At 38.2% G+C, this 27,301-nt stretch overlaps 1 protein-coding gene across 1 annotated transcript in view; it reads right to left on the bottom strand.

Moving 5' to 3' along the window:
- The window catches only part of PCDH15 (protocadherin related 15), a 665,248-nt gene that overhangs the window by 200,357 nt on the left and 437,590 nt on the right, over positions 1-27,301 (bottom strand). Inside the window, exon 19 of the mRNA XM_043551059.1 lies at positions 406-711. Coding sequence (XP_043406994.1) covers positions 406-711 — 306 coding nt within the window. The remainder of the gene's footprint in view (positions 1-405; positions 712-27,301) is intronic.

Here is a 27,301-nt window from a genome sequence, read left to right as displayed (position 1 = left end):
TTTGGAAGGACATTTGAACTCTTCGGGGCTAAAGTAAACTGGCAATATCAATATAGTAGAGCCTCACTGGAGAATGCAAATGTATTTTAGAAACGTAGCTGACATTTTAAAAAATCTCACATTGTAAAGTATTTCAACAGTACTCTACTTATGTTTTTATTTTCCATCATTGCTTTTATTAATTAGTAGAAATGTGAGCTCTATGCTTCTAATATTTTTCACTTGCCTGTCCTATGCCAAATATCACATTTTCACAAAGAGAAAAAGGCTTTAAGGAGGTTTGGGTATCACGTCTCCCCCCACATTTTTAATCTCTTATTTTGGTTTTAATGGCAACCAGTTAGACGAGAACAGCCTCACAAAATAATATTAACAAAACATTTTCTTTGCTCCAGAGTGCCTTACCTCTATTCGCAGGAAGACTGTGCCAGGTGGTAGAGTTTCTGGAACACAGACAGTGTAGGAGGCATTAGTGAACATAGGGCTGTTGTCATCAATATCCAGAACTCTGATTGCCAGAGTTAATGTTGAACGGCGGGGATCCACAGCTCCATCTGTTGCTTCAACAGTAAGTTCATAATAGTCCCTTGTTTCTCTGTTCAGTTTAACTGCTGTGTAAATGCTACCATTTGATGTGATGCGGAAAATGTTGTTGAAGTTTACCAAGCTGTAATGTACTTGGCCATTTACTGCAGCATCTGGGTCTGTAGCCTAAAATAAAAGAAAAGGCCATATTGTTTTAAAATACATTTGAAAGGTATATGGATTAGATTCAGACATGATCAGTGAGCCTTTTATTCTACTTTCTAATATAAAAGAATCCAAAGGACACAGAAGTCAATGGAAGTCTTTCCATTGACTTCACTGTTTTGTGGATGAGGCTTCAAGTTTCCACTTGCACCTGACATACAGTATGAATTTAGTTTGTGAAAACTGTTGGAATAAGTATGGAAGGGATTATCTTGGAAAGCGGGGCAGCTTAGATTTGCCTATGTATATTACATCAAACCTTGTGATTGTTAATAAACTTTGTTAATTGGGTCTGCTGACTTCTTAATTCTTTTGAACAACACACGTAACAGGCCTTGTTTCATTAGTCACAATGAGTTATTTACAAACAACACTTTCAACATATTACATAAAGATCTAAATTTAGCACCTCTTGTCCTCTTCAACCTACTTCTGAGCAAAAAATGTTAGTGTTGAAAAATAATTATTTTTGAATATTATTCCTTAGTTGCAACTTTGCAAAATCATGGCATTTACCAGCCTTGGCAAAAATTCTATTAACTTGTTGTAGCAGACAATATTGATGATATGGCTGATCATGGTACAGTATAATTAAACACACAAAATGCATTTAAGTTGTAGCATGAATCAAAAGCAAGTGAGAGGGCGTATCTAAGTTCCCATAATGCCCTTAATTCAGCCCCTCTTTACCTAGATGTTGCTGCAACCACAAGAGAATGTGTGCATTGTATTGCAAGTCTCTGATTTCAGTTACTGTTAAGGGAATTCATATGCTCAAACTGAGGAAAGAGCATATCAGCCAGATTCTTCCCCCATGCTTGCAAGCCCTTGAAGCAGTCCACTGGAGCAATGGGGCCATAATGCCTTAGTATTTTCCCAGCTGAGAATTTCTCCAATATTGGGGAGTTCCAATTTGATGTAGAACTGGAATAGCCACATCCTACGCAACCCATCTTCAAGTACCAAGTGTAGAGACATAGCAGGATACTGCTGTGTTGTCATGATCTCTGATGGACATAACTGCTCTTAATGGAAATAGCTGAGAGTGTACTGAGTGCTCGAAACTGTACTGGGCCAATGGAAAATTGACCTCTGGATCAGAGCCTCTTAGATTTCCCTGCCTCAGCAATGCCCAATAGCACAACTAAGAATCTGGGTCTATGTCTTATGAGATGACGAATCTGAAGAAAAGTCTTCAAGAACCCATTTCTGCTCCTACTAAATATCAGTAGGAAAACTCCAATTTAATTTCAAGTGTCACAGAATCCAGGCTGCATACAAGAATTTAATAATGGTGTGTTCAGTGGGGTAACTTATGTGTTTTAATTTATTGTTACAACTCTTACTATTTTAGTAATTTTACACACTTTCTCCTTGAAGTTTCATATCATTTTTATAGTTTATTTACTGGTTATGTTCTTTAAACTTTATTGGTATTTACACTACCAAGACAGTAACAATGTCATGAAAGGTTTATTCTACATTTGCTGATAGCATTATTTGCAAGCATGTTTTTGTGCATTTCCTTGGCATCATGTCACAATGTGTAAACATCTTTGAGGTAATTTAAAACAGGATGTAGGATGACTCAGACCATAAAATCCCTAGTGTGCTAGGTTACTGATTTTAACACACAAAATAGTTCTTACAGTTACACTGAAGAATGTGAATAATTTTTATTCACATGGTAAACTGAAATCTAGAGAAAACAAAAGAATTGCTCCAGTTTTTAAATGTTGGGTCTGCAAACTTTGCTAGATAAATTGTTCTAAGTTCAGAACTTCAGCCTACTATACAAGAGATATAGACGAATCTTCAGGAGAAAGCTACAGAACAAATGATTATCAATGAGTGAAATTAAAAGTATTTAGCGACTTAGTCCAGATAAGCACCAAAAATTCCAGATATTTCAAACTTTATCTAAACTACTCCAGTCTGAAAAATTGCCCTGGAGTGGAATGCAACACAGAATTGGACATTTTTAGTTCCAAACAGGCCTGTAACACTATTCCATGAGACAGACTTGGGCTTCTCTTTTCATACTTTCCACTTTCACTTCCACCTTAGCACAGAAAGAAGTGAACATACATAAGAAAAAAAAATACTTTAAAATAGTATTCCAACTTTTGTGATTATTTGGTTTAGTTCAAGTTTTGGGTAGCATTATTTTACGCATACTAGTGTAACCAACCCATACATATGATAGTCTAAATATTAGCAAAATAAACTTGCCTACATATAAGTGGTATCCATTTTATTTTTTAGTAGAGGGCATGCAATTCAGATAATCATCTCATACTAACTACTACAGTGTTAACATAGTTTGAGTGTTGGCCTGTTCTCTTTCCTCTTTGTTAATTAAATGAAGTCATGAATAAGGTCATTTAAGTTAAGTGTATTTTGTGAGCAAGGCAGCTTCATTTGTTTACACTTATAAATGAACCTCCAGAAGTTCAGGAAAATAACAAAACAAAAATCTCTGATTATCAGCACTACTATCAAGAAGTTTTCATGAATGTTCAATATCCTACCAAAGTGTTCGGTGTGAGACACTATAATGAAACAATTTATCTTCCTAGAAATCAATTAAAAGTTAATTAAAATGGTTAACAAGAAAAAGCATACTCTTTCCCCCTTATACTACATCAATTCAATAAGCAGTAGTGGCTGCAACTTTATAATGATCTATCTATAGTTAACACATCTTTTTAATCAGCATCTTACAACCTGCATCTGATCTGTGCCTACTTAGTTTGCAAGTGCTTCTACTCCCATGTACGTAGTTTGGTTTTGTGAAGAAAGATCTCAGTGGATGAGACCCTGGAGAATTACCAGAAAAGGTGATGACATCAGCTAGTTGATGAGAAAACTAAAACTTGGAAAAGCAAAATAAATAAAAAAATCTGTTTGGGGATAAGTAAGCATAGAGGAAATACAGAGTATGGTATTGGGATTTTAGCTGAGATAGGAGCAGCAAGCTGCATTTCCACAGTCTTAATCCATGTCAGACGTGTATGAGGCTGAAGTATGTGTTTAAATGACTTTAGTTTAAACCAGAGCCACATGATAGCAATTAAACAGCTGCTAACTGGATTACAATCAGCCCTCATTAAGATAACAATAGTAATCTGGGAAAAGATTTATTGCTGTAGAAAATTAAACTACTAAATTAAACGGTGTAAAGTTTATTTCTCTCTCTTACAAGAAAATAAAATTTTCAAAAGATTACTATATTTTTAATGGTGCTCACTTTAAATGACAGCCCCAAACCTTAACATTTGGACCCTGTTTCCTGAAAACCATGAATGCTCATTTTGTAAAATCAGTTGTTTATGTTTCTGGACATACACTTATTTTACAAGTTTCACAGGAATATCAATGCTTGGTCGTGATTCTTATCTCATTTATAGCAGCATGCAAATAATCAGATGTTCTGTGAATGAAGTCAATGCAGTTGCACCTATGTAAAATTGGTGAAAGATCAAAATCAGGCCCAGTATTAATTTATTATAGTCCCTCTGTGCATTCCTACATACTAGTTCAGTATTTCTACAGGATAGGAGTCCAAGGTTAAAAAGAATATTCTAATGAAATCCTGAAATAGTTCCCCTAATAAAAATTACATATACTTTGTCTAGTAAAATTCCCACCCTATCGCTTGTATTATTATCCATGTAAAAGATACAAAACCACCTTCATCCAAAATTCACTGACTGAAGTCAAGAGACGTAAGCCAGGGATAAATACAGACCACCAACACTGCTGCTCTATTCTAAATATTATCCAATAACTGGGAAGGGATTATGTGCTGCTGTTCTTGGAGGAGCAGCACACACAGGTGGAGCCCTGGAGAGAGAAAGGAAAGAGTCCTGGGATTCTGGGCTGGTGCATAAATAGAAGTAGCTCAAAGCTCTTCTAAATTACAGTTCCTCTTCCTGGGCTGCCTATGGGTAGCACTGCAAACTGGAGGTCCTCAGAATGGTCATAGCCTCATGTCTCATGGCCCTGTCCCCTACACGGGGGTTTGCAACAGTTCCTGTGTGAGGTAGCCTTCAGATGTCTTATGGAGTGCCTGGGCTAGGGAAATTCTCCCCTGGACAGTTAAGAGGTTTTATATCAGTATACAGGAGTTGTAGCAGGAAGGAGAATACCTCCTCTGTTTCCTCTCTCTTTTTAATTAGTTAATTAATTAATTAAATGCCTTGTAATATCCATGTTGTATTTAGGACCCTAATTTATAATATACTATGCATTTAGTGAGACATCAGTTAAATTATTTGGTGTATAAAAATATTTGCTAACACATTTATGTACAAATATACACCATTGATCATTGAGAAAGGCGCATTATAATCTCATAAATAGAAAAATAAGAAAATACTGAAGCTATTTATCTGTGATAACAGCCCTCAGACAAATGGTTTGACAAACTGATACTAAGCAATGATAAACCAAGTTTAAGCAAGTAACTAGGATACCTGTCTGTCATAACCATAGGGGTAGCCTAAATTCCTCCTTACCTGTAAGGGGTTAAGAAGCTCAAGTAACCAGGTTGGCACCTGACCAAAGGAACCAATGGGAACAAAAGATACTTTCAAATCTGGGTGTGGGGAGAGGTTTTGTTTTGGGTTCTTTGTTTTTCTGTGCCGTTCGCTCTTAGGACTAAGAGGGACCAGACATCAATCCATGTTCTCCAAATCTTCCTGAACAAGTCTCTCCTATTTCAAACTTGTAAGTAACAGCCAGCAAGGCGTATTAGTTTACCTGTGTTTTCTCAACTTGTGAATTTTCCCTTTGCTACAGGGAGGTTTATCCCTGTCTTGTTGTAACTTTGAAACTAAGGCTAGAGGGGGTTCCTCTGTGCTCTTTGAATTTACTGCTACTCTGTAAAGTTAACTACCAGCCTAAGTTTACAGAGGTGATACTTTTACCTTTTTCTCTTTAAATAAAATCCTTCTTTTAAAGAACCTGACTGATTTTTCCATTGTTCTAAGATTTAGGGGTTTGGGTCTGTAGTCCCTTTGTAACCAATTGGTGAGGATATTATTCTCAAGCCTTCCCAGGAAAGGGGGTGTATAGGCTTGGGGGAATATTTTGGGGGAATAGGACTCCAAGTAGTTCTTTCCTTGATTGTTTGTTAAATCACTTGGTGGTGGTGGCAGCGATCCCAAGGCAAGAAGGGAATCTGTGCCTTGGGGAAGTTTTAACCTAAGCTGGTAAGAATAAGCTTAGGGGGTCTTTCATGCATGAAAGACCTCCTAAGCTTATTTTTACCAGCTTAGGTTAAAACTTCCCCAAGGTACAAACTATTTTACCTTTTGTCCCTTGTCTTTATTGCTACCACCACCAAGCATCTAACGAAATATAACCGGGAAAGAACCCACTTAGAAATGTCTTTCCCCCCAAAATCCCCTCAAGCCCCACACCCCCTTTCCTGGGGAAGGCTTGATAAAAATCCTCAACAATTTGCATAGGTGAACAAAGACCCAAACCCTTGGATCTTAAGAACAAGGAAAAAGCAATCAGGTTCTTAAAAGAAGAATTTTAATTGAAGAAAAAGTAAAAGAATCACCTCTGTAAAAGCAGGATGGTAAATACTTTACAGGGTAATCAGATTCAAAACATAGAGAATCCCTCTAGGCAAAACCTTAAGTTACAAAAAGACACAAAAACAGGAATATACATTTCATACAGCACAACTTATTTTATCAGCCATTTAAACAAAACAGAATCTAACTCATATCTAACTAGATTGCTTACTGATTTTTTACAGGAGTTCTGACCTGCATTCCTGCTCTGGTCCCGGGCAAAGGAAGAACCACACAGACAGAGAAAACCCTTTGTTCCCCCTCCCCCTCCAGCCTTGAAAGTATCTTGTCTCCTCATTGGTCATTTTGGTCAGGTGCCAGCGAGGTTATCTTTAGCTTCTTAACCCTTTACAGGTGAAAGGGTTTTTCCTCTGGCCAGGAGGGATTTAAAGGTGGTTAGCCTTCCCTTTATATTTATGACACCAAGTAAAAGAAAAAGGCAAAGATGGTTACAGCAGCAAATAAAAGTGCAAATATTAATCTAAACCCTACAACTTAATCTAGCAAGATATAGTCTTAGTTCAAGATCATTTTTCTCTCACCCACAATCTCCTTTCCAGCTTTTACTGACCAGTCTGTCCGGGACCGGCACAGATATCAAATTACTTACTTTCTTTGTCTCCTAAGGTGAAGGATAAAAGATGGAGTCTCTCTCTGTTCCTTAGATCCACAAAGGGGTTGCTTTAGTCCTATAAATCAGGAAGGCCTCTTGGGGATTCAATCTCCTGTCTCTCTCTGAGGTGCAGGAGCCTTGTTAATAGGCTAACTTGTCTCTCAAGTTCAGGATCAGGATAACCACTGCTGGTTTACCCTGATGGCTTTGTTTACTACTATGTAAACTGAAATAAACCCACATTCCTTTGTCTAGGAAAGACCTGTTTATCACCTTTACCTAAGGTGGGCTGTCTGGTCTTTACCAAGTTCTAATAATATCATAGAGAGGGAATTCATAACTTCACATATAATGTTAACACATGCATCTTACAATGATATTAGGAACCAGTATGTTATAAGCTTTCATATGATACCACATAAGGAATATTTTATACTATTATAATATTATACTAGATATTATTGCAGTAGTGTGTAGGGCATGAATACAGGGGTACTTAGGGTTCCAGCCTTTACAGGAGTTTGTTGGTCCTGTTTTAACCTGAACTAAATGATTGGCAATTAACTTAACTAGCACAATTGTAAATGCTACTCTAGACACACTTGTTTCAGTCTGGTTTACCCCAGAAGTCAGCCAATTATTAATTGCTAAGGCTAAGTCCTGAGGTAAATCGCAAAAACATTTGTGTATTGAAACAAACATTTGTGGAGTATCCGGACCACCATTTACAACTGTGTTAGTAACTATGTTCACTGGCAAGGAATTAACTCTAGTTAAAGTAGGACCACAAATCCAAATCTCATTATTGTTAACTCTCATAACATTTGGATTCAAGAGATTGTGAGAATCTCAGCTTTCTTTTAAAAAGATGCAAAATTTTCTCTCTCATGGTTGCAGCAAATAGCCTAAAAATGTGACTAGAGTGTACTTTAAAGTCTTAGAAACCAGAGGACAAACCAAAAGAATTCCAAATGATTATTTTTTAAAAGTCTCATGATTTAAAAAAAAATTATGAGTCCTTGTGGCACCTTAGAGACTAACAAATTTGTTAAGGAGGTGTTAGTCTCTAAGGTGCCACAAGGACTCCTTGGTTTTTTTGCTGACACAGACTAACACGGGTACCACTGAAACCTGTCACCATGTAAGGTCATGATTTTAAATCATTCTCGTGATTTTTGGAGCTTGAGTCATGATTTTGGCAGGGGTATTGCATGATCTACTGTGGCAGCCTGGAATGTTTCCAGATGTGTATCTGCAGTGAAATGGATCCACTGGTTTTCCTGCTACTTTGCACTGCTGGAGTGACCCTAAAGCAGATAGAGAAGGGGACAAGAGCTGACATGATCTATTGAGATATAGATTTCTAAACAAATATATATTTGAATTCATACTATGAGATAGTCCAGGCATCCTTTATTTACAAACTTTTATATATAAACTTTTATAGTCATAGCTTAACATTTTGAGGGCTAAAGTCAAGTATGAGTTATGAGAATCAGTCTTATGAAAGAAAATAACTACCCTAACAGAGTACTTTCCATAGTAAATACAATTTAGCATACAGAAGTATCGTTATGTGATATTACATTTCAGACAATCAAAATTGGTTTTGACATAAAAAAGCTGTAGCAAAATATAAATTTAGCAAATTCATTTGGTCTTATTTAGTTAACAATTTGTAACTACAGAGATAATTAACCATTTTTAAAGATGAAAATGAAGTTTCACCAATTTTCTCAAAGAATCACATATTTTGGGCATATACAATATACTATTTTTATATGAAAATTGTTTCCAACAGAGTCTAAGAACAGTTAAAGGCATTATAATCTGTAGAAAAGCAGTTCCAGAACTCTAGTCTGTGAAGCACTCGATAGTGACATGGTACTGGCTGTTCTTGTTTGCAGCTATTACATCACACTAAGACGGATAAGAAATCATTAATATTTCCCGTAATTTCACATACATACTTGTTTAGTTACCACAAGGAGTTTTATTATCACAAAAGGGTGGGGGTGAGGGAGTGCACACAATCACAAACAGGAAGCAGGGAATTAGTTTATAAAACAATTTCTCTATTATCGTGTGGTCCCATTCTATAAAAAAAAGTTTGAAAAACCCTTCGGTGAGTTGCGTTAGTCCTGCTGGCATTTGCCATTGTCTTGCAAATTCCTACTAGTTTGGTCACAGTACGTTTAAAAGGATTAACTATTTCCAAATGCTTAGCCATATTATTCTCAGTATTCAGTTACTAATTGTGAAGAGATCTTTATTAGGTAATTAGGTTAGGCAGGAAGCGTCATCTCAGAGGAATAAGGCCAGCATTTTATCTATGAATCCATTTAGCCTATGCTCTTTACTTTCCGTATGAATATTTACATTTATCTGTTAAGTCTAACCCTAAATTCCTAAATACAATATTTCATCTATTTGATTCATTGTTATTAAAGGTGAAACCTTTTGGAAACACTATATCTAGCTGGTTGTCACCAACATATTATAATACTGAATGAGAATCAGATACAATGAACTATTCTAACATTAATAGCAAATTCTTTATTCTTTTTTCACTAGGTGTTTTTGAAGGTAGAATTTAGGAAATGTCATCGTATCTAGCAAAGATCCAGGGAAAACACAAATTTTAAATACAGAATGTTCTATCTATACCATACCGCATAATCTTCACAGTGAAGTTTTTCCTTTATGTTCCACTAGTACCAACTTTAGGATAAGAAAGTAAGAAAGAATGTGACAAGTAGGACAATTAGGACATAGCTATAGGTATTGCGAGGGGAGGGGAAGCGAGAGAGAGAGAGAGAGATCTGCTCTTCAGCCTTAGCTAACAGAGGTCCCAGGTTCAATTCCACCTACTGACAAGCAGGGTCTGTCGGTGTTACACTATTTCAGGGGATGGGGGAAGGAAGATCAAGTGCCCCCACCTACAAAGCCTTCCCATTCAGGATCACTGGAGTCCCTGTACTCAGCACCTAACACACCACTACTCAAACCTCTCCCAAAGTCCGTGGTGACCATAAATGACCTTTGAGATTTTGGTGGATACTGAGAAGAACCTATGGGTGGATTCTGCAGGCTCAGGTGAAAGAAATACTGAGCACCACTGCTCTACATCACTCTGAGTTTTGTCTCTATAGAATTTAACTCTCCCTTCTCATATTCTTATTCATAGTAGTTAAAGGTCAATGTATTAAGCAAACGTAAAATATCCACACATGAACTTACAAAACTGAAGAGCAGATAAATACTGCTAAGTCTATCTGTGGCCTAACATGAAGGGATTTTTTCTGTGTAAAGGGCAAGGTTATATGCAGGCCTGAATTAATTTTTCTTTAAAGCCAGAACATCTGCATGAATATGAATTAGACTTTAAAAATATTAAATAAATGATCCCTTGCTGAACAGCTTCATCTCATCAATCACTGTGACAAGGGACACAGAGAGATGACACAGATGCTGCTGGCTCTCTAATCTAATTATGTTCATTGAGAAGTACAATAAGTAAGTTATTTTGAAGACTCCGTGGTAGCTGCTATTTTCTGATCCATGTGACCACTCTCATTTGTGTCTTACACAGTGAAGGTAACTCAGATACAGATGCTATGCTTATAAAGTAGTATATGATTTAAAAAAAACTTGCAAAAGGCCTAGGACTAAAATCATACCACTTCCTTTCAGCTTACTTACAAAAAATATATCCAATGCTATGTGCATTCTGTGATTCTTGACTCCATCTACTGTAACAGGATTCTGCTCTAGAATCCAACCTTTCATTTATGTTTCAACTATGTTCATAGAATCATAGAATATCAGGGTTGGTCATCTAGTCCAACCCCCTGCTCAAAGAAGGACCAATCCCCAACTAAATCATCCCAACCAGGGCTTTGCCAAGCCTGACCTTAAAAACTTCTAAGGAAAGAGATTCTACCACCTCCCTAGGTAATGCATTCCAGTGTTTCACCACCCTCCTAGTGAAAAAGTTTTTCCTAATATCCAACCTAAACCTCCCCCGCTGCAACTTGAGACCATTACTCTTTGTTCTGTCATCTGCTACCACTGAGAACAGTCTAGATCCATCCTCTTTGGAACCCCCTTTCAGGTAGTTGAAAGCAGCTATCAAATCCCCCCTCATTCCTCTCTTCCGCAGACTAAACAATCCCAGTTCCCTCAGCCTTTCCTCATAAGTCATGTGTTCCAGTCCCCTAATCATTTTTGTTGCCCTCCGCTGGATGTTTTCCAATTTTTCCTTGTAGTTTGGGGCCCAAAACTGGACACGATACTCCAGATGAGGCCTCACCAATGTTGAATAGAGGAGAACGATCATGTCCCTCGATCTTCTGGCAATGCCCCTGCTTATACATCCCAAAATGCCATTGGTCTTCTTAGCAACAAGGGCACACTGTTGACTCATATCCAGCTTCTTGTCCACTGTAACCCCTAGGTCCTTTACTGCAGAACTGCGTCCCTACCCACTCCGTCCCTAGTCTGTAGCGGTGCATGGGATTCTTCCGTGCTAAGTGCAGGACTCTGCACTTGTCTTTGTTGAACCTCATCATTTTGGCCCAATCCTCTAATTTGTCTAGGTCCCTCTGTAACCTATCCCTACCCTCCAGCTTATCTACCTCTCCTCCCAGTTTAGTGTCATCTGCAAACTTGCGGAGGGTGCAATCCACACCATCCTCCAGATCATTAATGAAGATATTGAACAAAACCAGCCTGAAGACCGACCCTTGGGACACTCCACTTGATACCGGCTGCCAACTAGACATGGAGCCATTGATCACTACCTGTTGAGCCCGACAATCTAGCCAGCTTTCTATCCACCTAATAGTCCATTCATCCAGCCCATACTTCTTTAACTTATTGGCAAGAATACTGTGGGAAACCATGTCAAAAGCTTTGCTAAAGTCAAGGAACAACACGTCCACTGCTTTCCCCTCATCCACAGAGCCAGTTATCTCATCATAGAAGGCAATTCGATTAGTCAGGCATGACTTGCCCTTGGTGAAACCATGCTGACTGTTCCTGATCACTTTCCTCTCCTCTAAGTGCTTCAGAATTGATTCCTTGAGGACCTGATCCATGATTTTTCCAGGGACTGAGGTGAGGCTGACTGGCCTGTAGTTCCCAGGATCCTCCTTGTTCCCTTTTTTAAAGACGGGCACTACATTAGCCTTTTTCCAGTCGTCCGGGACCTCCCCCGATTGCCATGAGTTTTCAAAGATAATGTTTCAAGATTCTAGTCTTTAAGGTTTGTAAAGAAAGCCTTATGAATGTTAATCAACTGTAAACCAAAGAAGTATCTTCCTGAGTTTTCAAACAGCCTGAAAACAGCTCTGAGATGTATGAACAATGCAATTCATCTTAACAAGATGTTAACTCTGAAACATAGTGATGATAATTGAAATTTCAGCATTGTTAATTATTTTATCAGAAACCTCCACCTCATGCTAACACCTATGGTGGTTTTGTTGTGGTGACTAATTATATCAGGCTTCAATTTGTGCCCACTGAATTCAGTGGGATAGGATAAGGCATACAGATTCTGCGGTAAAGTCTAACATGCTGCTGAAAATACTTTACTCATACAGGACCTATCTAAATGCAAGGGTCCATCTGTGAGGAGTTGATCACAGGATCAGGGCCTAAAGTTGATTCTTCTGATTATGTAATGGAGAAAACATCTGTAATTTCTGACCACCTTTTATTATAGGATTACAGGATTGATTATAGGACTGTAAAATATACAAAGGACAAATAATAATTTGAGCAAATAAAGGAATAATGTATTTGTTATTCTTTTTCATATTTAATCAATATTTTAACTTGCATGTGCTAGAGAATTTCCAGCATGTCACAGAATTCAATACCAAACTGCAGCAGAAATCAGATGCTCTAAATATACAGAATTATTACAGTGCACTTAATGAGTTGGTTATAGGTTCTAAAATACATGAAATAAAACAGGCCATTGAAGTAGCACATGATAATTCATTAATCTGCCATTCACTTTTTTAGGGAAATCTCTTATCTAATCAGGTAAGGCTGATCTAAATTAGCTTTTTGTTTCTAGTACATGTGGGCCAAAATCAAAATCCCTGATCCTAAATAACCCAGATTATGGAGAATTTCAGATCTAACTTGAAACTTCAAGGTTACTTCTATATTTTAAATGGTCTAAACCAAAGCCCTAGATTCAAACACTCTCAAAATATACTGAAAAAAAGATTACTTACCCTGTGCAGAAGCTGGATCTCTTGGAGATCTTTGTCCCTATGGGTGCTACATTTCAAGTGTGCTTGCCCCCATGAGACTTTTGGTAGCAGTGACATTCAGTCTGCACATGTACCCTAACTATCCTTGTGCCCCATACTGAGGGTATGTACAGCAGTGTCCGAATAATTACTCTTAGTTCCTTTTCTTTCACAAAGTCCTATCAAGGCCAGACTCCAAAGCAGAAGGCAAGGAAGGTGGGGAGTGGAGCACCCATAGGAACAAACATCTCAAAGAACTCCATTTACCATATAGGGTAAGTATCTTCTCCTTCTTTGAGTAATGTCCCTAAAGTGCTCCACTTTAAGTGATTCCCAAGCAGTACTCCCTAAAGAAGTTGGGTGCTTTGGAGCCTGGTCTAACACTGTTTGCAAAACTGAAGAGCCAAAAGCAACGTCCGCCTTATAGGCATGTACAAAGGCACAGTGTTCTGAGAAGGTGCAGGCTGGAGTCCATGTGGCACCTTAGCATATTTCTGCCACAGGTACTTTCCAGAGAACCATCTAGAAACCAAACCTTGAGACACACTGTGTTCAAAATGGGGTCAAGAACAAATGCTGAATCTTGAGTTAGCAGGTCAGGAATGGTTGGTAGGTGTAGTGCCAGACAAGATGTGAGATGTATCAAGCAGGGGAACTAAATTTGCCTTGGATAAGTCAGTGCAATTAGGATGACCTTGGCTCTGTCCTTATCGATTTTGTTTAAGACTCTGAGGAGCATCATCATCAGAGGACAGGCATAGAGGAGATTCCTCAACCAGAAGATGAGGAAGGCATCTTCCAGAAAATGATACCCACCCCAACCCTGAGCAGAACATTCATCACTTGCCATTGATGGTGGTGGCAAAGAGGTCTATTTCCAGGAAAACCCAAGTAAGAAATATACAGCTGAGAATCCGGTTGTTGAATTCCCACTCATAGTCCAAGCAAAAGTATCTGCTCAAACCATCAGCTATCGTGATCTGAATACCCAGTAAGAATGAGGACAAGATGAAAATGTGATGGGCTATGCACCAGTTCCATAATTTTATTGTTTCTGCACAAAGGGAAGGGGATCTTGCACCTCCTTGGAGATTATAGAGTAAATGCTGTCTCTGTTGTCTGTCATTATCTTCACAGATTGGCCCTTTATCGTGGGAATGAAGTGTCTGCAGGCAAATCTGACCACTCTGAGTTCCAGGAGGTTGATTTGGAGAGTGGACTCTTGTTCGAAGATGAGCTTCCCATCTTACAAGAGCTGCATCTGATGCTATGGTAGGGAAACAGAGTGAATTTCTCCAGCACAGAAGTTGCCTGGATCTTTTCAGTAACTCTAGAGTCTCATGAAGGACTGATATTAGTTTATTCAGACTGTGTTTGCTGGGGATATAAACAGTTCTCAACCCTTGAAAGCAGCGTATATGCAACTTGGCATAAAGTGCGACAAAGGTGAAGGCTCACATGGAGCTGCAGACAAATTCTGGCTGTTGTTTGTGGGCACATTTGGACCTGCAAATCAGATTAATTATTAATTATTATTATTATTACTTTATTACAAACCTATCTGTCAACAAGAAAACTCTAGATGATGTTGCATCTAAGGAGGCTCCTAAAACCTTTACTTGCTATATAGTTATCAAAGTGGACTTTTACTTTGTTGAGTTGTCCGAGCTCATCAAACACTACCATAGCTTTCCTCACTGCCGAAAGAACTTAGGTGTGTGAGGGGCCCTCAGGAGCCAGTTGTCAAGATAAGAAAAGATGATTACTCCTCACTGTCACAGTTGAGTGGCTACCACCACTAGTACCTTTTTCAAGACTCTGGGGGCAGTAGGGAGTCCAAAAGTGAGCCTTAGACATTGGAAGTGTTCTTGGCTGACCACACAGCACTGAAAACTCTTGTGAGAAGGATGCGTCACAATATGAAAATATCCATCCTGTAGGCTGTGAACCAATTCCGTGGATCTAGAGATGGTATAATAGCTGCAAATGTCACCATCCTGAATTGCCTCCTGAAATTCCTGAGGATTGCAGCCAGTTGGCTGGTGCATGAAAATCACCGTAGATGTCGAGCAGGCCACCATGTCGGTCACATCTGGAGAGGCCTTTAACAACTCCTGGCTAATTAATGACCTTCCAAGATGACTGCCTGAGATTTCTGTCACTGTTCTTGAGGCAGATGATCAATAAAATAATTACATTTTCCATACCTGCTGTGTTATATTTCACAATCAGGGCTTGATAGCTACTACTACTCAACAAAGCAGAAGAGTAACTTTTAGGCCAAAGATCTAAGCATTTGTGTCCTTATCATACAGACTAATTTTTGAAAGGTGCTATCTACTTCGTTCCTTCACAGCATCCTCCACCAAGGAATTGGGGGCTGGGTGCATGAACAAAAACTCAGAACCTTCACCAGGAATAAAATATATTTTATTTGCTTTATTATAAATGGAAGGAATAGTAGCTGGGGTTTGCCAAATAGTTGTGGCAGATTCAAGCAAGGCTTCATTTATAGGTCAGGCTAACTGACCAGAAGTGGCAGTATGGAGAATGTCCAAGAGTTGTGCTGAGTCTCATGAACCTCCTCTAAGGGGATTTGGAGGGAGTCAGCAATGGTCATCATGAGTTCTTGGAATTATTTAATATAATCTGTGTATGGGGTGTGAAGAGACATCATCACCTGATCAGGTGAGAAGGAAAAGCTGTTAGTCTGAGGAGTAGCTTCCTTATCAGTTCTTTTCTCCTGTTCCTTGAAAGATTCCTCCTGAGGTGAAAATTGATGTGGAGGGACAGGACAAGTAGGTGGTTGGTGTCTCTGATTTTCCCATGGGTGTAATGGGGTGCTCTGGAGAATTACTGTCCATAGGCAGCCCACAGGTCCCTATATGGACATTGAGGGGAGCCATAAGGAAAAAAAGTGGGCATCCAAGATTGATCATACTAGGAGGAATGAGGAATGACATGGTTCTGCATGTGTCTTTAAGCTTCTCTCTCAGAAAAGGTATCCAAAGAGCAAGCTCCGGGATGGTAAATGAGAAAGTTCCCCAATTCTCAGATTTCCACCACAGCTATCTTCCTCATAGTCCAAAGGAGGAGCAGATAGATTGCCTGTCTCTTTTAGTGGGTACTGGGGAGCTAGGTAGTACCAGAGAATGGTGCAGTACCGGTCATAAATGAGGCTCCCATACTGAGAGCCTTTCTACACCCATTACTAGAAAGGTCCAATTCATCTGAGATAAACAAGTACCTGGAGAATCTAAACTCATGCAGTTCTGGGTGAACCTGTGTAGAATCATAGTCAGGCTCTGCAGTGCAAGATGGTGGTGCCAAGGAAGACCTTGGCTTTGATGTCACAGATCAAGCAGCTTGCAACCGACCTCTTCAACACAGAGTCCTTAGAATCTTTGCATCAGTATCCTGCCTGCCTTCGATACTGAATGATGCTGGGTACCATGGAACTTTGAGGTGCCTGAAGCCTTAGCGGAGGGGCTGCTGGTACCAGGAAAACTTGGAGCCTCAGCAGTAGCCTTTCTGGGATGCAATGCAAAACAGCATGTTTCTGTGTTCATCGAGGTTTCTTCGCATGGACACCTCCTTGAGGGGATCTGGAACTTCTTTTTATGGAAGTCTCTGTGCTATCCCCCAAGGTTCTCTCCCATGAAGGTCTAGTAGTCGAATGGGCTGCGGAGGTTGACGTGGTGCTGTTACTCACTGGACGATCACTGTACAGGGAGACAGGGTTATCAGGGCCTGTGTCTGAGGCAGGTTGAAGGGAGGACTCCATCATGAGAAGCCTAAACCAAAGCTCCCTGTTTTTTTCTAGACCGTCTCTTAAACTCTGAACAAATGTTACACTTACAGGGGACAGAGGCGTTCGCTAAACAGTGGATACAGTGAGAGTGACCTTCACTAACTGGGAGAGACTCCTGGCAAGTTAGTCAATGTTTAAATCTAGGAGATTTAGGCACAACCCTAGGATAAAGTCCTTCAAAGAAGGAAAGGCCATTGAGGAGGTGTGGGGGCAGTCAAAGAGTCTCTTGAAGTTCCCTGAACAAAAATTAGTAAAGCTATTATAACTAGTAAACATTAAAATGGGCTAACTAAGACCTAAACAACAAACTAATATCTAAAAGCTATTCCCTAAGGAGAAGCTAACTATGAAGCAAGCACTGCAAGACATTCCATCTAAGGCCAAGGAGATTGAAAAGGAACTGACGGTGTCTCATCTGATATGGTCCTACATATTCTTGGTAAAGGGCAGGAAGAAAGCTAGGGCACGTGCAGATCAAACAAGCACTATTACCAAAAGTCTTTGATCACAGGCACATGGGGCACACGTGTGCCTGAAGTGGATAACCCACACAGACACTACTCAAAGTACTATTGTGGATTTTCTCCTTGAAAACATATTTATTATATATTTCATTCTTTGTGAAAAATTAATTCCTGAGTCATACAGCTTCCTCATATTGTGACTAAAGAGACTTAGAGATGGCATAAATTAATTTCCTAAGGTTTATGAAAGATGAAGCCTCACAGTATAATTATTTCATTGAGCAACTACATATACCACCTTATATAAAGCCAGCTAAAGATCAACCCATGAATATTTCCCTTTATTATTAATATTGAAACTTAACTTATGTTTATATATAGTATGTATTTATCTTCTGTTTTCAGGTAACAATGAGTGCATTAAGAGTAAGTTTGGAAACAAAAACAAAATGAAGGGATGATGATGCATTATTGTGGGAATAAAATCTATTCTGAGTGCAAACGTGTTTCCCAAGTGTTAATTGTTTTCACTGGAGAAAATATGCAAAATAATAGCTTAGGGTTTAAAAAGAAAAACAAAACATAACAAAAACAAACAAAACCCCATACCATTATGAATTGAGTGCTAAGGCACCAACTGCTGAAGAATTCAAACTTCCAATTAAAAAGAAATCTTAATTTTATGACTGTGAAGATAAATGTAAATGTGAACCAATGCAGTGATGTTTCCTTAAGGCTGAAGAAACCAATGTCTTGAATGTCCTTGTAGGGTTGCAAGGTGTCCGGTTTTCAACCAGAACACCCCGTCAAAAAGGGACTCTGGCGGCTCCAGTCAGCACCACTGACCGGACATTAAAAGTCTGGTTGGTGGTGCTGCAGGGCTAAGGTAGGCTAGTCCCTACCTGACCTTGCACCATCCGCACTCCCATTGGCCAGGAACCACGGCCTAAGAGCTGGACCTGCTGGCTGCTTCCGGGCACAGCGTGGTTCCAGGACAGGCCGGGAGCCTTCCTTAGATCGCTGCACAGCTGACCGGGAGCTGCCCAAGGTAACCCTACACCCCAAATCTGAGCCCCTGCTCCAACCTGAGACCCCCCAAACCCAGAGCCCCTTCCTGCATCCCAAACCCCTCATTCATGGCCCCACCCCAGAACCCACACCCCCATCCCAGAGCCAGTACCCCCTCCTGTACCCCAATCCTCTGCCTCAACCCGCAGCTCCCTCCCAAACTCCAAATCCCTCAGCCTCAAGCAAGAGATATTTACTAATCTCTTCTCATAGTACAGTAGGGATGCAACCCTTATTAGCAGCAGTAAGGGTTATTTATACATATTGAATATGCCATACCATAAAGACAGAAATAGAAATGTTGTAATGCATTGTAAAAATCATAAATAAAATTAACTGTTCAGTTCCTTCTTCAAAAGCCTATCTTCAGACACGCACAGTCTGCCCAGATCATAAAGCAGATATACATTGTTTTATTACCCAGGGGAAACTAATTCTATTTAATTATATTAAAAATAACGAATCTACCCTTGTAAAGGAAATTAAAGTATTTTTGCTAGAATTTATTTAGTCAAATTGGTAGGAGTGTGCACTATACAGGTATAGACACACACTATTTGCAGTCAAAATCTATGTCTATAGCATTCAGAAAAATAGTGATACTCTCAGACTGTTAATACATTAGATAGCAAATGAGCTGAAGTATCTGAAAGGGGAGGTTTCACAGAAACAAAGGGAGTTAGGCAATGACTTTCAAGGGTAGTTGACCACCTAATGCCTATTTGTGCCTTTGAAAATCTTGCCTGTGTCTCTTTTTTAGATGCCTGATTGTTTTAGATGTCCGACAGTTTCCCCTTCATTAAAATTGTAGTGTTAAGTAGCCAATAAAAATAACAGCCAAAACTTTATCTGCCCTTGAAGCTGCTTCCTCCAGATTAGAGTTTAGCTAATTATTTTCAGTTTAATTATTTTAATTATCTTTTGTTAAATTTAAAATTAATATATTTCAATTAGTACAGTTATTTAAACTACTCAAGTATATTTGGGGGGGCAAGGACATGTGCACACAAACTTGTATCTAAAATTTGGTGGTCCCTTTCCACCACAGACATAAAGACAAAATTTTTTGTTTCTTTATTGAAAGCAAAAGGTTTGGGAACATAGATTTATTTTTGTTAAGCAAAGAATGAAAATTCATTTAACTACAAGGGAGAGTTCAGCTGCACACAAGAAAGAAAGGAAGGTTTACTATAAAATTTTAATCAGCATGGGTTTAGAATGACTCCATTACTCATGAGTGGCAAAACCACAAATGCATTTTGGAAGTCAGCCCAAATGAATGCCCATTAATAAATAAATAAACAACAATAATAATGATAGGAGACTAGTTTGTAAAGTTTTCCACCTGCAAAGCCAGATCTCATAGTTACACAGACTTTTTGTCTCTCTCTCCTATCTATATATAACTATACAGGTACAAATGCACACACACACCCTCCCACACACGCACAACAGGCAACTGAAAGCAAAGGTCAAAGAAAGTATCTTAATCTCCTCTGGGTGTGCTAGACCCTTCATGCTGTGATTCTCCAGCCTTAGTTTTACATGACATTGCCAGTCCCGAAACTCAAGGAGCAAGATCCCTTCTAGTCCAGTTGTTGGGGAGGGAAAGATGTGCAACAATTTTTTACACAAAACAGCACCAGCTTTAATTTTAAACTAAGCAAAATTGTGAACAGTTATGTTATGGCTAATTATATTTGATTTCTTCTGAAAATTAAACTAATGATGCATCCATATAGGCGAGCAAATACACTAGAAAAAGATCTGACAGTTCTAAAACACCCACATGTCAAAACAGGGAATGAAACATTTAATACTGTATCTTTTGATTCAGTATCTTCAAAATGGGTAATATTTCAAACCTCATCATAATGAGTAATGTGTTAAGAAGTTAATTGCTTCTCACTCAAGTTGACTGTCAAGTCTGTATGCATGCAGAACTCCTACTCTGATACTAGTGGGACTCTGTGGCGTAAGAAGAGGAGATTATATACCTAAGGAACAAGAAGAGCCCTGATTAGGAAGGACAGTTTCATTTGAGGGAACTTTGGGGAATATGTTTCATCTTTTAATCATTCAGCTAATGTTTTTGATGTAATTTAAAGGATTGGTTTCATATTAACAACTTTAATTTCAGCAGTTAATTTCCAACTCTCTGAGGAAAAAGTGTATAGGACAGTTATCAAGAGTGACTAACTGTCTATTTTACAAGAGGCTTTTTAGCTGGAGAGATCCTTAGGCCTTAGCACTAGTGCAGTCACCTATCATATCCACAGGTGCCTTTGATTGTATGCATTCCTCAGTCAAGCACAGTAAAGAATATAATACAAGTAAGTAGAATTATGGCCTCTTCAAAATATTTTTAAAACACCTAGTGTGAATCCATTATGACTGTTGATTTGGTACTTAATTATTCAACAAAACAGTTTTACTTTGCCTCTAAGATTAATCAGAAACAACACTAGGCAGCTAGGTTTTTAGAACTAGAACTTATGAATACTGACTAAGAAAAGATCCTGGTGGTTGCAAAATACTCCTACATGATAAATGTAAGACACGCTAATTTTGAAGCATCATATTTCTAACCAACCAAATGATCAAACTACGTATTCTACTTGTTTTATAATCCATTATTAACGCCCCCACCCACAATTGTAAAGAATATTAATAAGTTTCAGCTCTGCTCTTTTCACTAACACAGCAAAGTCTAAAACAGTGAGGTCCCTTGTATAAAGTTACTACTGTATTGCGTATGGCAATAACTAAAGCTAAAATATTTAATCATATTTTGTTCAAAGAGCCTCATTCAGCAAAACTATTCATCATTATATTTACACAAAGCAGCAGATCTCTCTTTATGTTAGAGAACATTATTTGATATACAAAGCTTCTACAGTCACCATATCTCTTTTGGACTGGACACAACAGGCTCCCTTCAATGCCCGCAATAGACTTCAGTGGACATTAGACTAAACTCCAAATTATTAAACTTTAGGGGTTTCCACCCCAACAATGGAGATAAAGTTCAGAAGTGGATGGCAATTCATAATATTCAAAATATAAATACCTTGTAATCTTGTTAAGAAAGAGCTAATATTGCAAGTGTGTTTCAGTAGCATCCAGTTATAACCCAGAAATAACGTTTCATTTTCTTTACAAATATTTACAAATATGCTACACCTTAAAACAAAAGCTAAATGTTATAACATCTGAAAATGAACAGTTAAGGGACCCCATAGCCATACTCTCCATCTTTATACTACCCACCTGTCATAAATATAAAGGGAAGGGTAAACACCTTTAAAATCCCTCCTGGCCAGAGGAAAAACCCTTTCACCTGTAAAGGGTTAAGAAGCTAGGATAACGTCGCTGGCACCTGAACAAAATGACCAATGAGGAGACAAGATACTTTCAAAGCTGGAGTGGGGGAGAAACAAAGGTTCTCTCTGTCTGTGTGTTGTTTTTGCCAGGAACAGAAAAGGAATGGAGTCTTAGAATTTAGTAAGTAATCTAATTAGATATGCGTTAGATTCTGTTTTGTTTAAATGGCTGATAAAATAAGTTGTGCTGAATGGAATGTATATTCCTGTTTTTGTGTCTTTTTGTAACTTAAGGTTTTGCCTAGAGGGATTCTCTTGTTTTGAATCTGATTACCCTGTAAGGTATTTACCATCCTGCTTTTACAGAGGTGATTCTTTTACTTTTTCTTCAATTGAAATTCTTCTTTTAAGAACCTGATTGCTTTTTCATTGTTCTTAACGTCCAAGGGTTTGGGTCTGTGTTCACCTATGCAAATAGGTGAGGATTTTTATCAAGCCTTCCCCAGAAAAGGGGGTGTAGGGTTTGGGAGGATTTTGGGGGGAAAGACGTTTCCAAGCGGGCTCTTTCCCTGTTATATATTTGTTAGACGCTTGGTGGTGGCAGCAATAAAGTCCAAGGGCAAAAAGTAAAATAGTTTGTACCTAAGTTTTAACCTAAGCTGGTAAAAATAAGCTTAGGGGGTTTTTCATGCAGGTCCCCACATCTGTACCCTAGAGTTCAGAGTGGGGAAGGAACCTTGACACCACCTATTCTACATTTTGGCCTCCTGTTTGGTTCTGTAATTTAAACATACCATTGAGTATACACTGTTGATTTTATATTGAGTTTATTAAATGAACATGAAGGGAAATAGCCCCAGCGTACATTTAGTTATGGCAGAGTTCTGTAAGTTTCCTCATAGTGTGATGTGTTGGTGATGAAGGATTTTTTTTTATGAATTATTGATGTTTGATGCTATGGAATGTGTTTATTATACGGTTGATGTAAATTTAAATACCCTTCATAAGTTTGCATTTTAATTATATTACATGACAACTAAAATTGTGAGCATTCTTTTACTTGTACTGAATTTACTACAGCATAACTCCATTGACTTCAACGGAGTTACTTCTGACACACAATGGCGTAGTCCGTAATACTACAGTATTCTAGTCTACATTGGAGATGGGATTTTACAATTTCCTAGTCAATTGCAATTTTGTCCTTTGCACAAATTTGTGCAATTTTGTATGGAACAATATTAAGGCTGGGTGGGCAGTGTATGTCAAGTCAGGTTCAGGGCTCTGAAATAGCCAATATGTGCCCATATGCCATATTGGTACTCCTCTGCAGCCACTACCTTGTCCAAAATCACAGCTTTCATTTAAAAAATAAAACAAAAAACCACCACCACCAAACAGGAAAAATCTCTAGTTGTTATGGTCGTGGCAACTAACCTCATAAATGAGAACCAAGTGGAACTGATAGAGAAATATTTATGTGATTCTGCAGTCTGGAAAAATAGCTCTGAGACATGTGAACAGCACAGTTCATCTCAGTGAAATGTTAACTCAGATGCCACGTAATAATAATTTAGATGTCAACAGTATTAAAGTAGAGTATCACAGAACTGCACAATTTACTGTGAATGACCTCATTTTGGTGGTGCACGTGGGTGGCATTTGGGAAAGATCACCGCTTATTTTTTCCCCAGTCAAGCCAAGTGGAATGTAACATTGTTTGGAGTCATTAACTGGACATCACAGAAACATACTTTTAACAGAGCTATATTTTAAACTTTTGAAGTTTAACATGGATAAAATACTCTACATTTATTTGTGCCCTCCACGCTACCGTCCCCCAAGTCCTGTTCTCCCATCCACTGTGTCATCCTCAATCAGCTGCTCTCTCTTTCCTATCTGCTACATCTCTCTTTCATTTCCGTGTCCTGCCAGTTTCCCATCTCCTCTCCATCCACTTGTGTTTCCTTTCTCAATGCCCATTCCAAAACTGGTGGAACAGCACCATACAACACAGTCATTACTTCACTTCAAATTTTCTATTCCTAGAACATAAGAAAAAGTACCTTCAAAGTGATTCCTGTTGAAAAGTGACAATTAATAGATGGAGGTATATGTAAGGTCTAGGTATAGAGCTGCTTTTCATAAACTCGGCCTTATTTACAATATTTCCTTTTTATGGCAGATAGAGCACCTACAATTATATTACAATCCAGTGACTGTATCCTATCATGGATTGGTTTATGTAACAGATGCAATTAATCATAAAATTAAAAAAAAAATTCATGTCCTTTTTCCATATTTCCCTTTCCTCTGCTTTATTTCTCTCTTCCCTTTCTTTCATATTCTTCCCTCTTTCATTCAATAGCTTTGCTCAGTTTGAAGATTTTCATTAATCATTAGTGAAGTTGATAACAATGTCCACAAAATTAATGTGAGACAGAGAGAGAAATGGGGGAAATGGAGCTAATATATAAAAAAAGAATTAAGTCTTCTGCCTGTTATTAATTTATTTCTTCATCTGGCCCTCAGTTCTGTGGCCTCATAGTAAATAATTAACTATTTATTAAAGCTCGGCATCAAACAACAATCATGGTCCTTCCATCATCCAGCAGCATCAGAATTCAGATCTTTTGCACATTTTGCAACCAATGCATAGATATAAAACTAAACTATTTCCTCTCCACCTCTCATGTAGCTGAGGAATTGCAGATACATGTAACCAACACTGTCTGAGGCTCTTGAAAATTCAGAAAATGAGTTTATATTGCTAAGTATTTACATCATATCGCAGGTCATTTGGGATGTCATTTCTTCAGTAGACTCTAGTTAATCTCATACATAAGAGATTTTAATGGACATAAGGAATTTGGCTTGAAATAGACTGAATTTCGTTGTCCATTTTGTGCATTTGAACTCTTGAAAACCCTTTTGATTCATATCGGCCTTTTACAAAGAAAAGAACTTCATTCAGCATTCTGTCTCTTGACTTGTTGGGGGATGCCAACAGCAGGGAATCTAGTACACCTCCAACTGTCCCAGTTTAGACAGCACTGCGTACAATTAAAGGGATTTGAAATACATCCATTACACTTTCAGCTTTATCCTTTTTAACTTTTGTTCTTTTAATCTTCAGTATGCTCCTCCAACCCCACAGGTGGTACTACTATGCCACTGCCTACAAGAGCGCCACCTGATAGAGGAAGAGCCTAGGATCAGAGCTGCTGTGAGTTCTGTTACTTCACAGAATGTTAGTACTTGTTACAGGTACATAGCAGGCACCCATCTCTAATAGAAATTCTTTTAATTTACAGTGCCTAGTGTTTTCCTGGGAAATAAGGACTATAGTGTAACCATAGCGCTTATGGGATTCCATTTTTCAGCCCTAACTTTCTATTCAAAAGCAAAATGTTAGCAAGAATTCTAAATTCTTTTATGTCAGATAAATGAGAGATTCCGAATGTATTTTACCATATGCTTTAGTAGAGTGAATTTGTGATTGCTGAGGAAACGTCAGTGCTAGAAATCTCAGAAGGACAGCAGAGAGCATCATGTGGAAAATTATGAAAGAAAATCTGATTAAAAGAGACAGATATTCATTTCTTACTACCCTCCATATTTTGTTAGGAATATTAATACTATACAATGGTTACCATCAAAATCTAGTACAGTTTTGCCTTTCTCCTAGTTAACATTGCTGCAATATATTTCCAAGAATGCCATGGTAATATTAGTTGATTGTAAATGGTAGTTGTAAAGATTTTAAAAGTAATCCTTGTAGTTGAGGTATACTAATAAAACTGTACAGTATTTAGTTTAGAATTTTAACTGACAGGCTACTTTTCTGGATTGTTTCAGCATCACAGGAAATAAGTTAAACTACAAGCTAAACATGCTAAAACATTTTCTTCTGCAGTAAAGATCTTCCCATGCAAAATATGTGGGGAAATATTAAAAGTGATTAACTTAATGGGAATCACATCAGTAATTCCTACAAAGTTGGTTTCAAAATTCATCCTCTGTTACCAAAGGGTTGCATACACATTCTGGTGAATTTTAGTTTTTGTGTTTTAAATACAGTGGGAAAGATTTTTTAAAGGCACAGATATCAGTTAGGTACCTAACTTCCATTGAAAGAGGTTGATATCCATCAGTCTTGGATGGTTTAGGCAGGGGGTTAGATAAAATGACCCTTGCAATTCCTTCTAACCCTATGGTTCTAGGTGCTAAGCATCATGACTATTGTGATGCTTTCAAGGATTCTTAAAAACAAAACAATTTTGAATATCAACTCCACCCCTTTTCATCTCACCTATTCACATTTATGAATATGGATATCAGAATATGCACCCAACATCTGCAATTTTGAGACTGCTTTATCCAGCCTGATAGCAGGAGACAGGGCTGGTGACAAACATGACAATATCTGATAACAATTGGTTCTATCATGCAGCCTATAGGAATAAGCTATCAAAAGGCTTTTTTGAATATTTCAGATTCTATATTTTAGAAATTACACTAATTGATAAGATAGGGAGCTGCTGTTGCGATGACGTGTTCCATCTTATAGTTTTATCTAAGGTAAAAGTGAACTGATTTTATTATTTGAGGAGATTATAGTACCTTAAAGGCACCAGGAAAAAACACAACATGGATTTTAAAGATACTTATTACTGCTTTGAAATGTCACATCCATAGTTTAAGATGAAAAAAACAAACAAACAAAAAACCAGCAACCATGTAGTTGCATTTATTGAAAAAAACTAAAAGCAATTGTCAAGGCTGAATCCCCATTCTGTCACTTTGAGTACAGAAGGGGGAGGCCTGCAAAGATTTTAAAAATTAATACTTGCCACTCCAGGCTTGTTAAACTCCCAAAACTTGCCACTCCAGTTAAACTCCCAAGATTACAGCTTTTCTCTGACCTTGGCTTGGGAAACGCTGCCACCACCCAAATGCAAAAAAAACCTCTTGGACCCAGGAAGGAGCACTTGGGAATTCCTCTCTGTGGGGTACCCTCAAGCCCTTTCACCCCCACCTCCAGGGAAGAGCTGAGAAAGAAAACAAAGGAAATTAGCTGTTGCTACCAGCTAATCAAACAACATGCACAAACCTCTTAGGACACCAAAAATCCAATCCTGTTCTTAAAAAAAGGTAAAATTTATTAAAAACAAAAAGAAAGGAAATAATCTGGAACTTTGGCTTTTTGCTAGATCTTAAAAGAGACAATTACAAAACTTAAGCATCAAGATAGCTCTCTTGAGGCTCAGCTTAAAGGTTACAAGCAAAACAAAAGCATCTGGGGTTAGCACTGAGGAAATCCACAAGTCAAAATAAAGAAATAAACCTAATCACATCTATTTAAACATGCCCCATCCAATGATTTCTTCTAGATACCAAAAAGATGAATTTTTA

This window comes from Chelonia mydas, chromosome 7 (assembly GCF_015237465.2).
Source record: "Chelonia mydas isolate rCheMyd1 chromosome 7, rCheMyd1.pri.v2, whole genome shotgun sequence".
Taxonomy (NCBI): domain Eukaryota; kingdom Metazoa; phylum Chordata; order Testudines; family Cheloniidae; genus Chelonia; species Chelonia mydas.
This window is presented reverse-complemented; position numbering and strand designations above follow the sequence as displayed.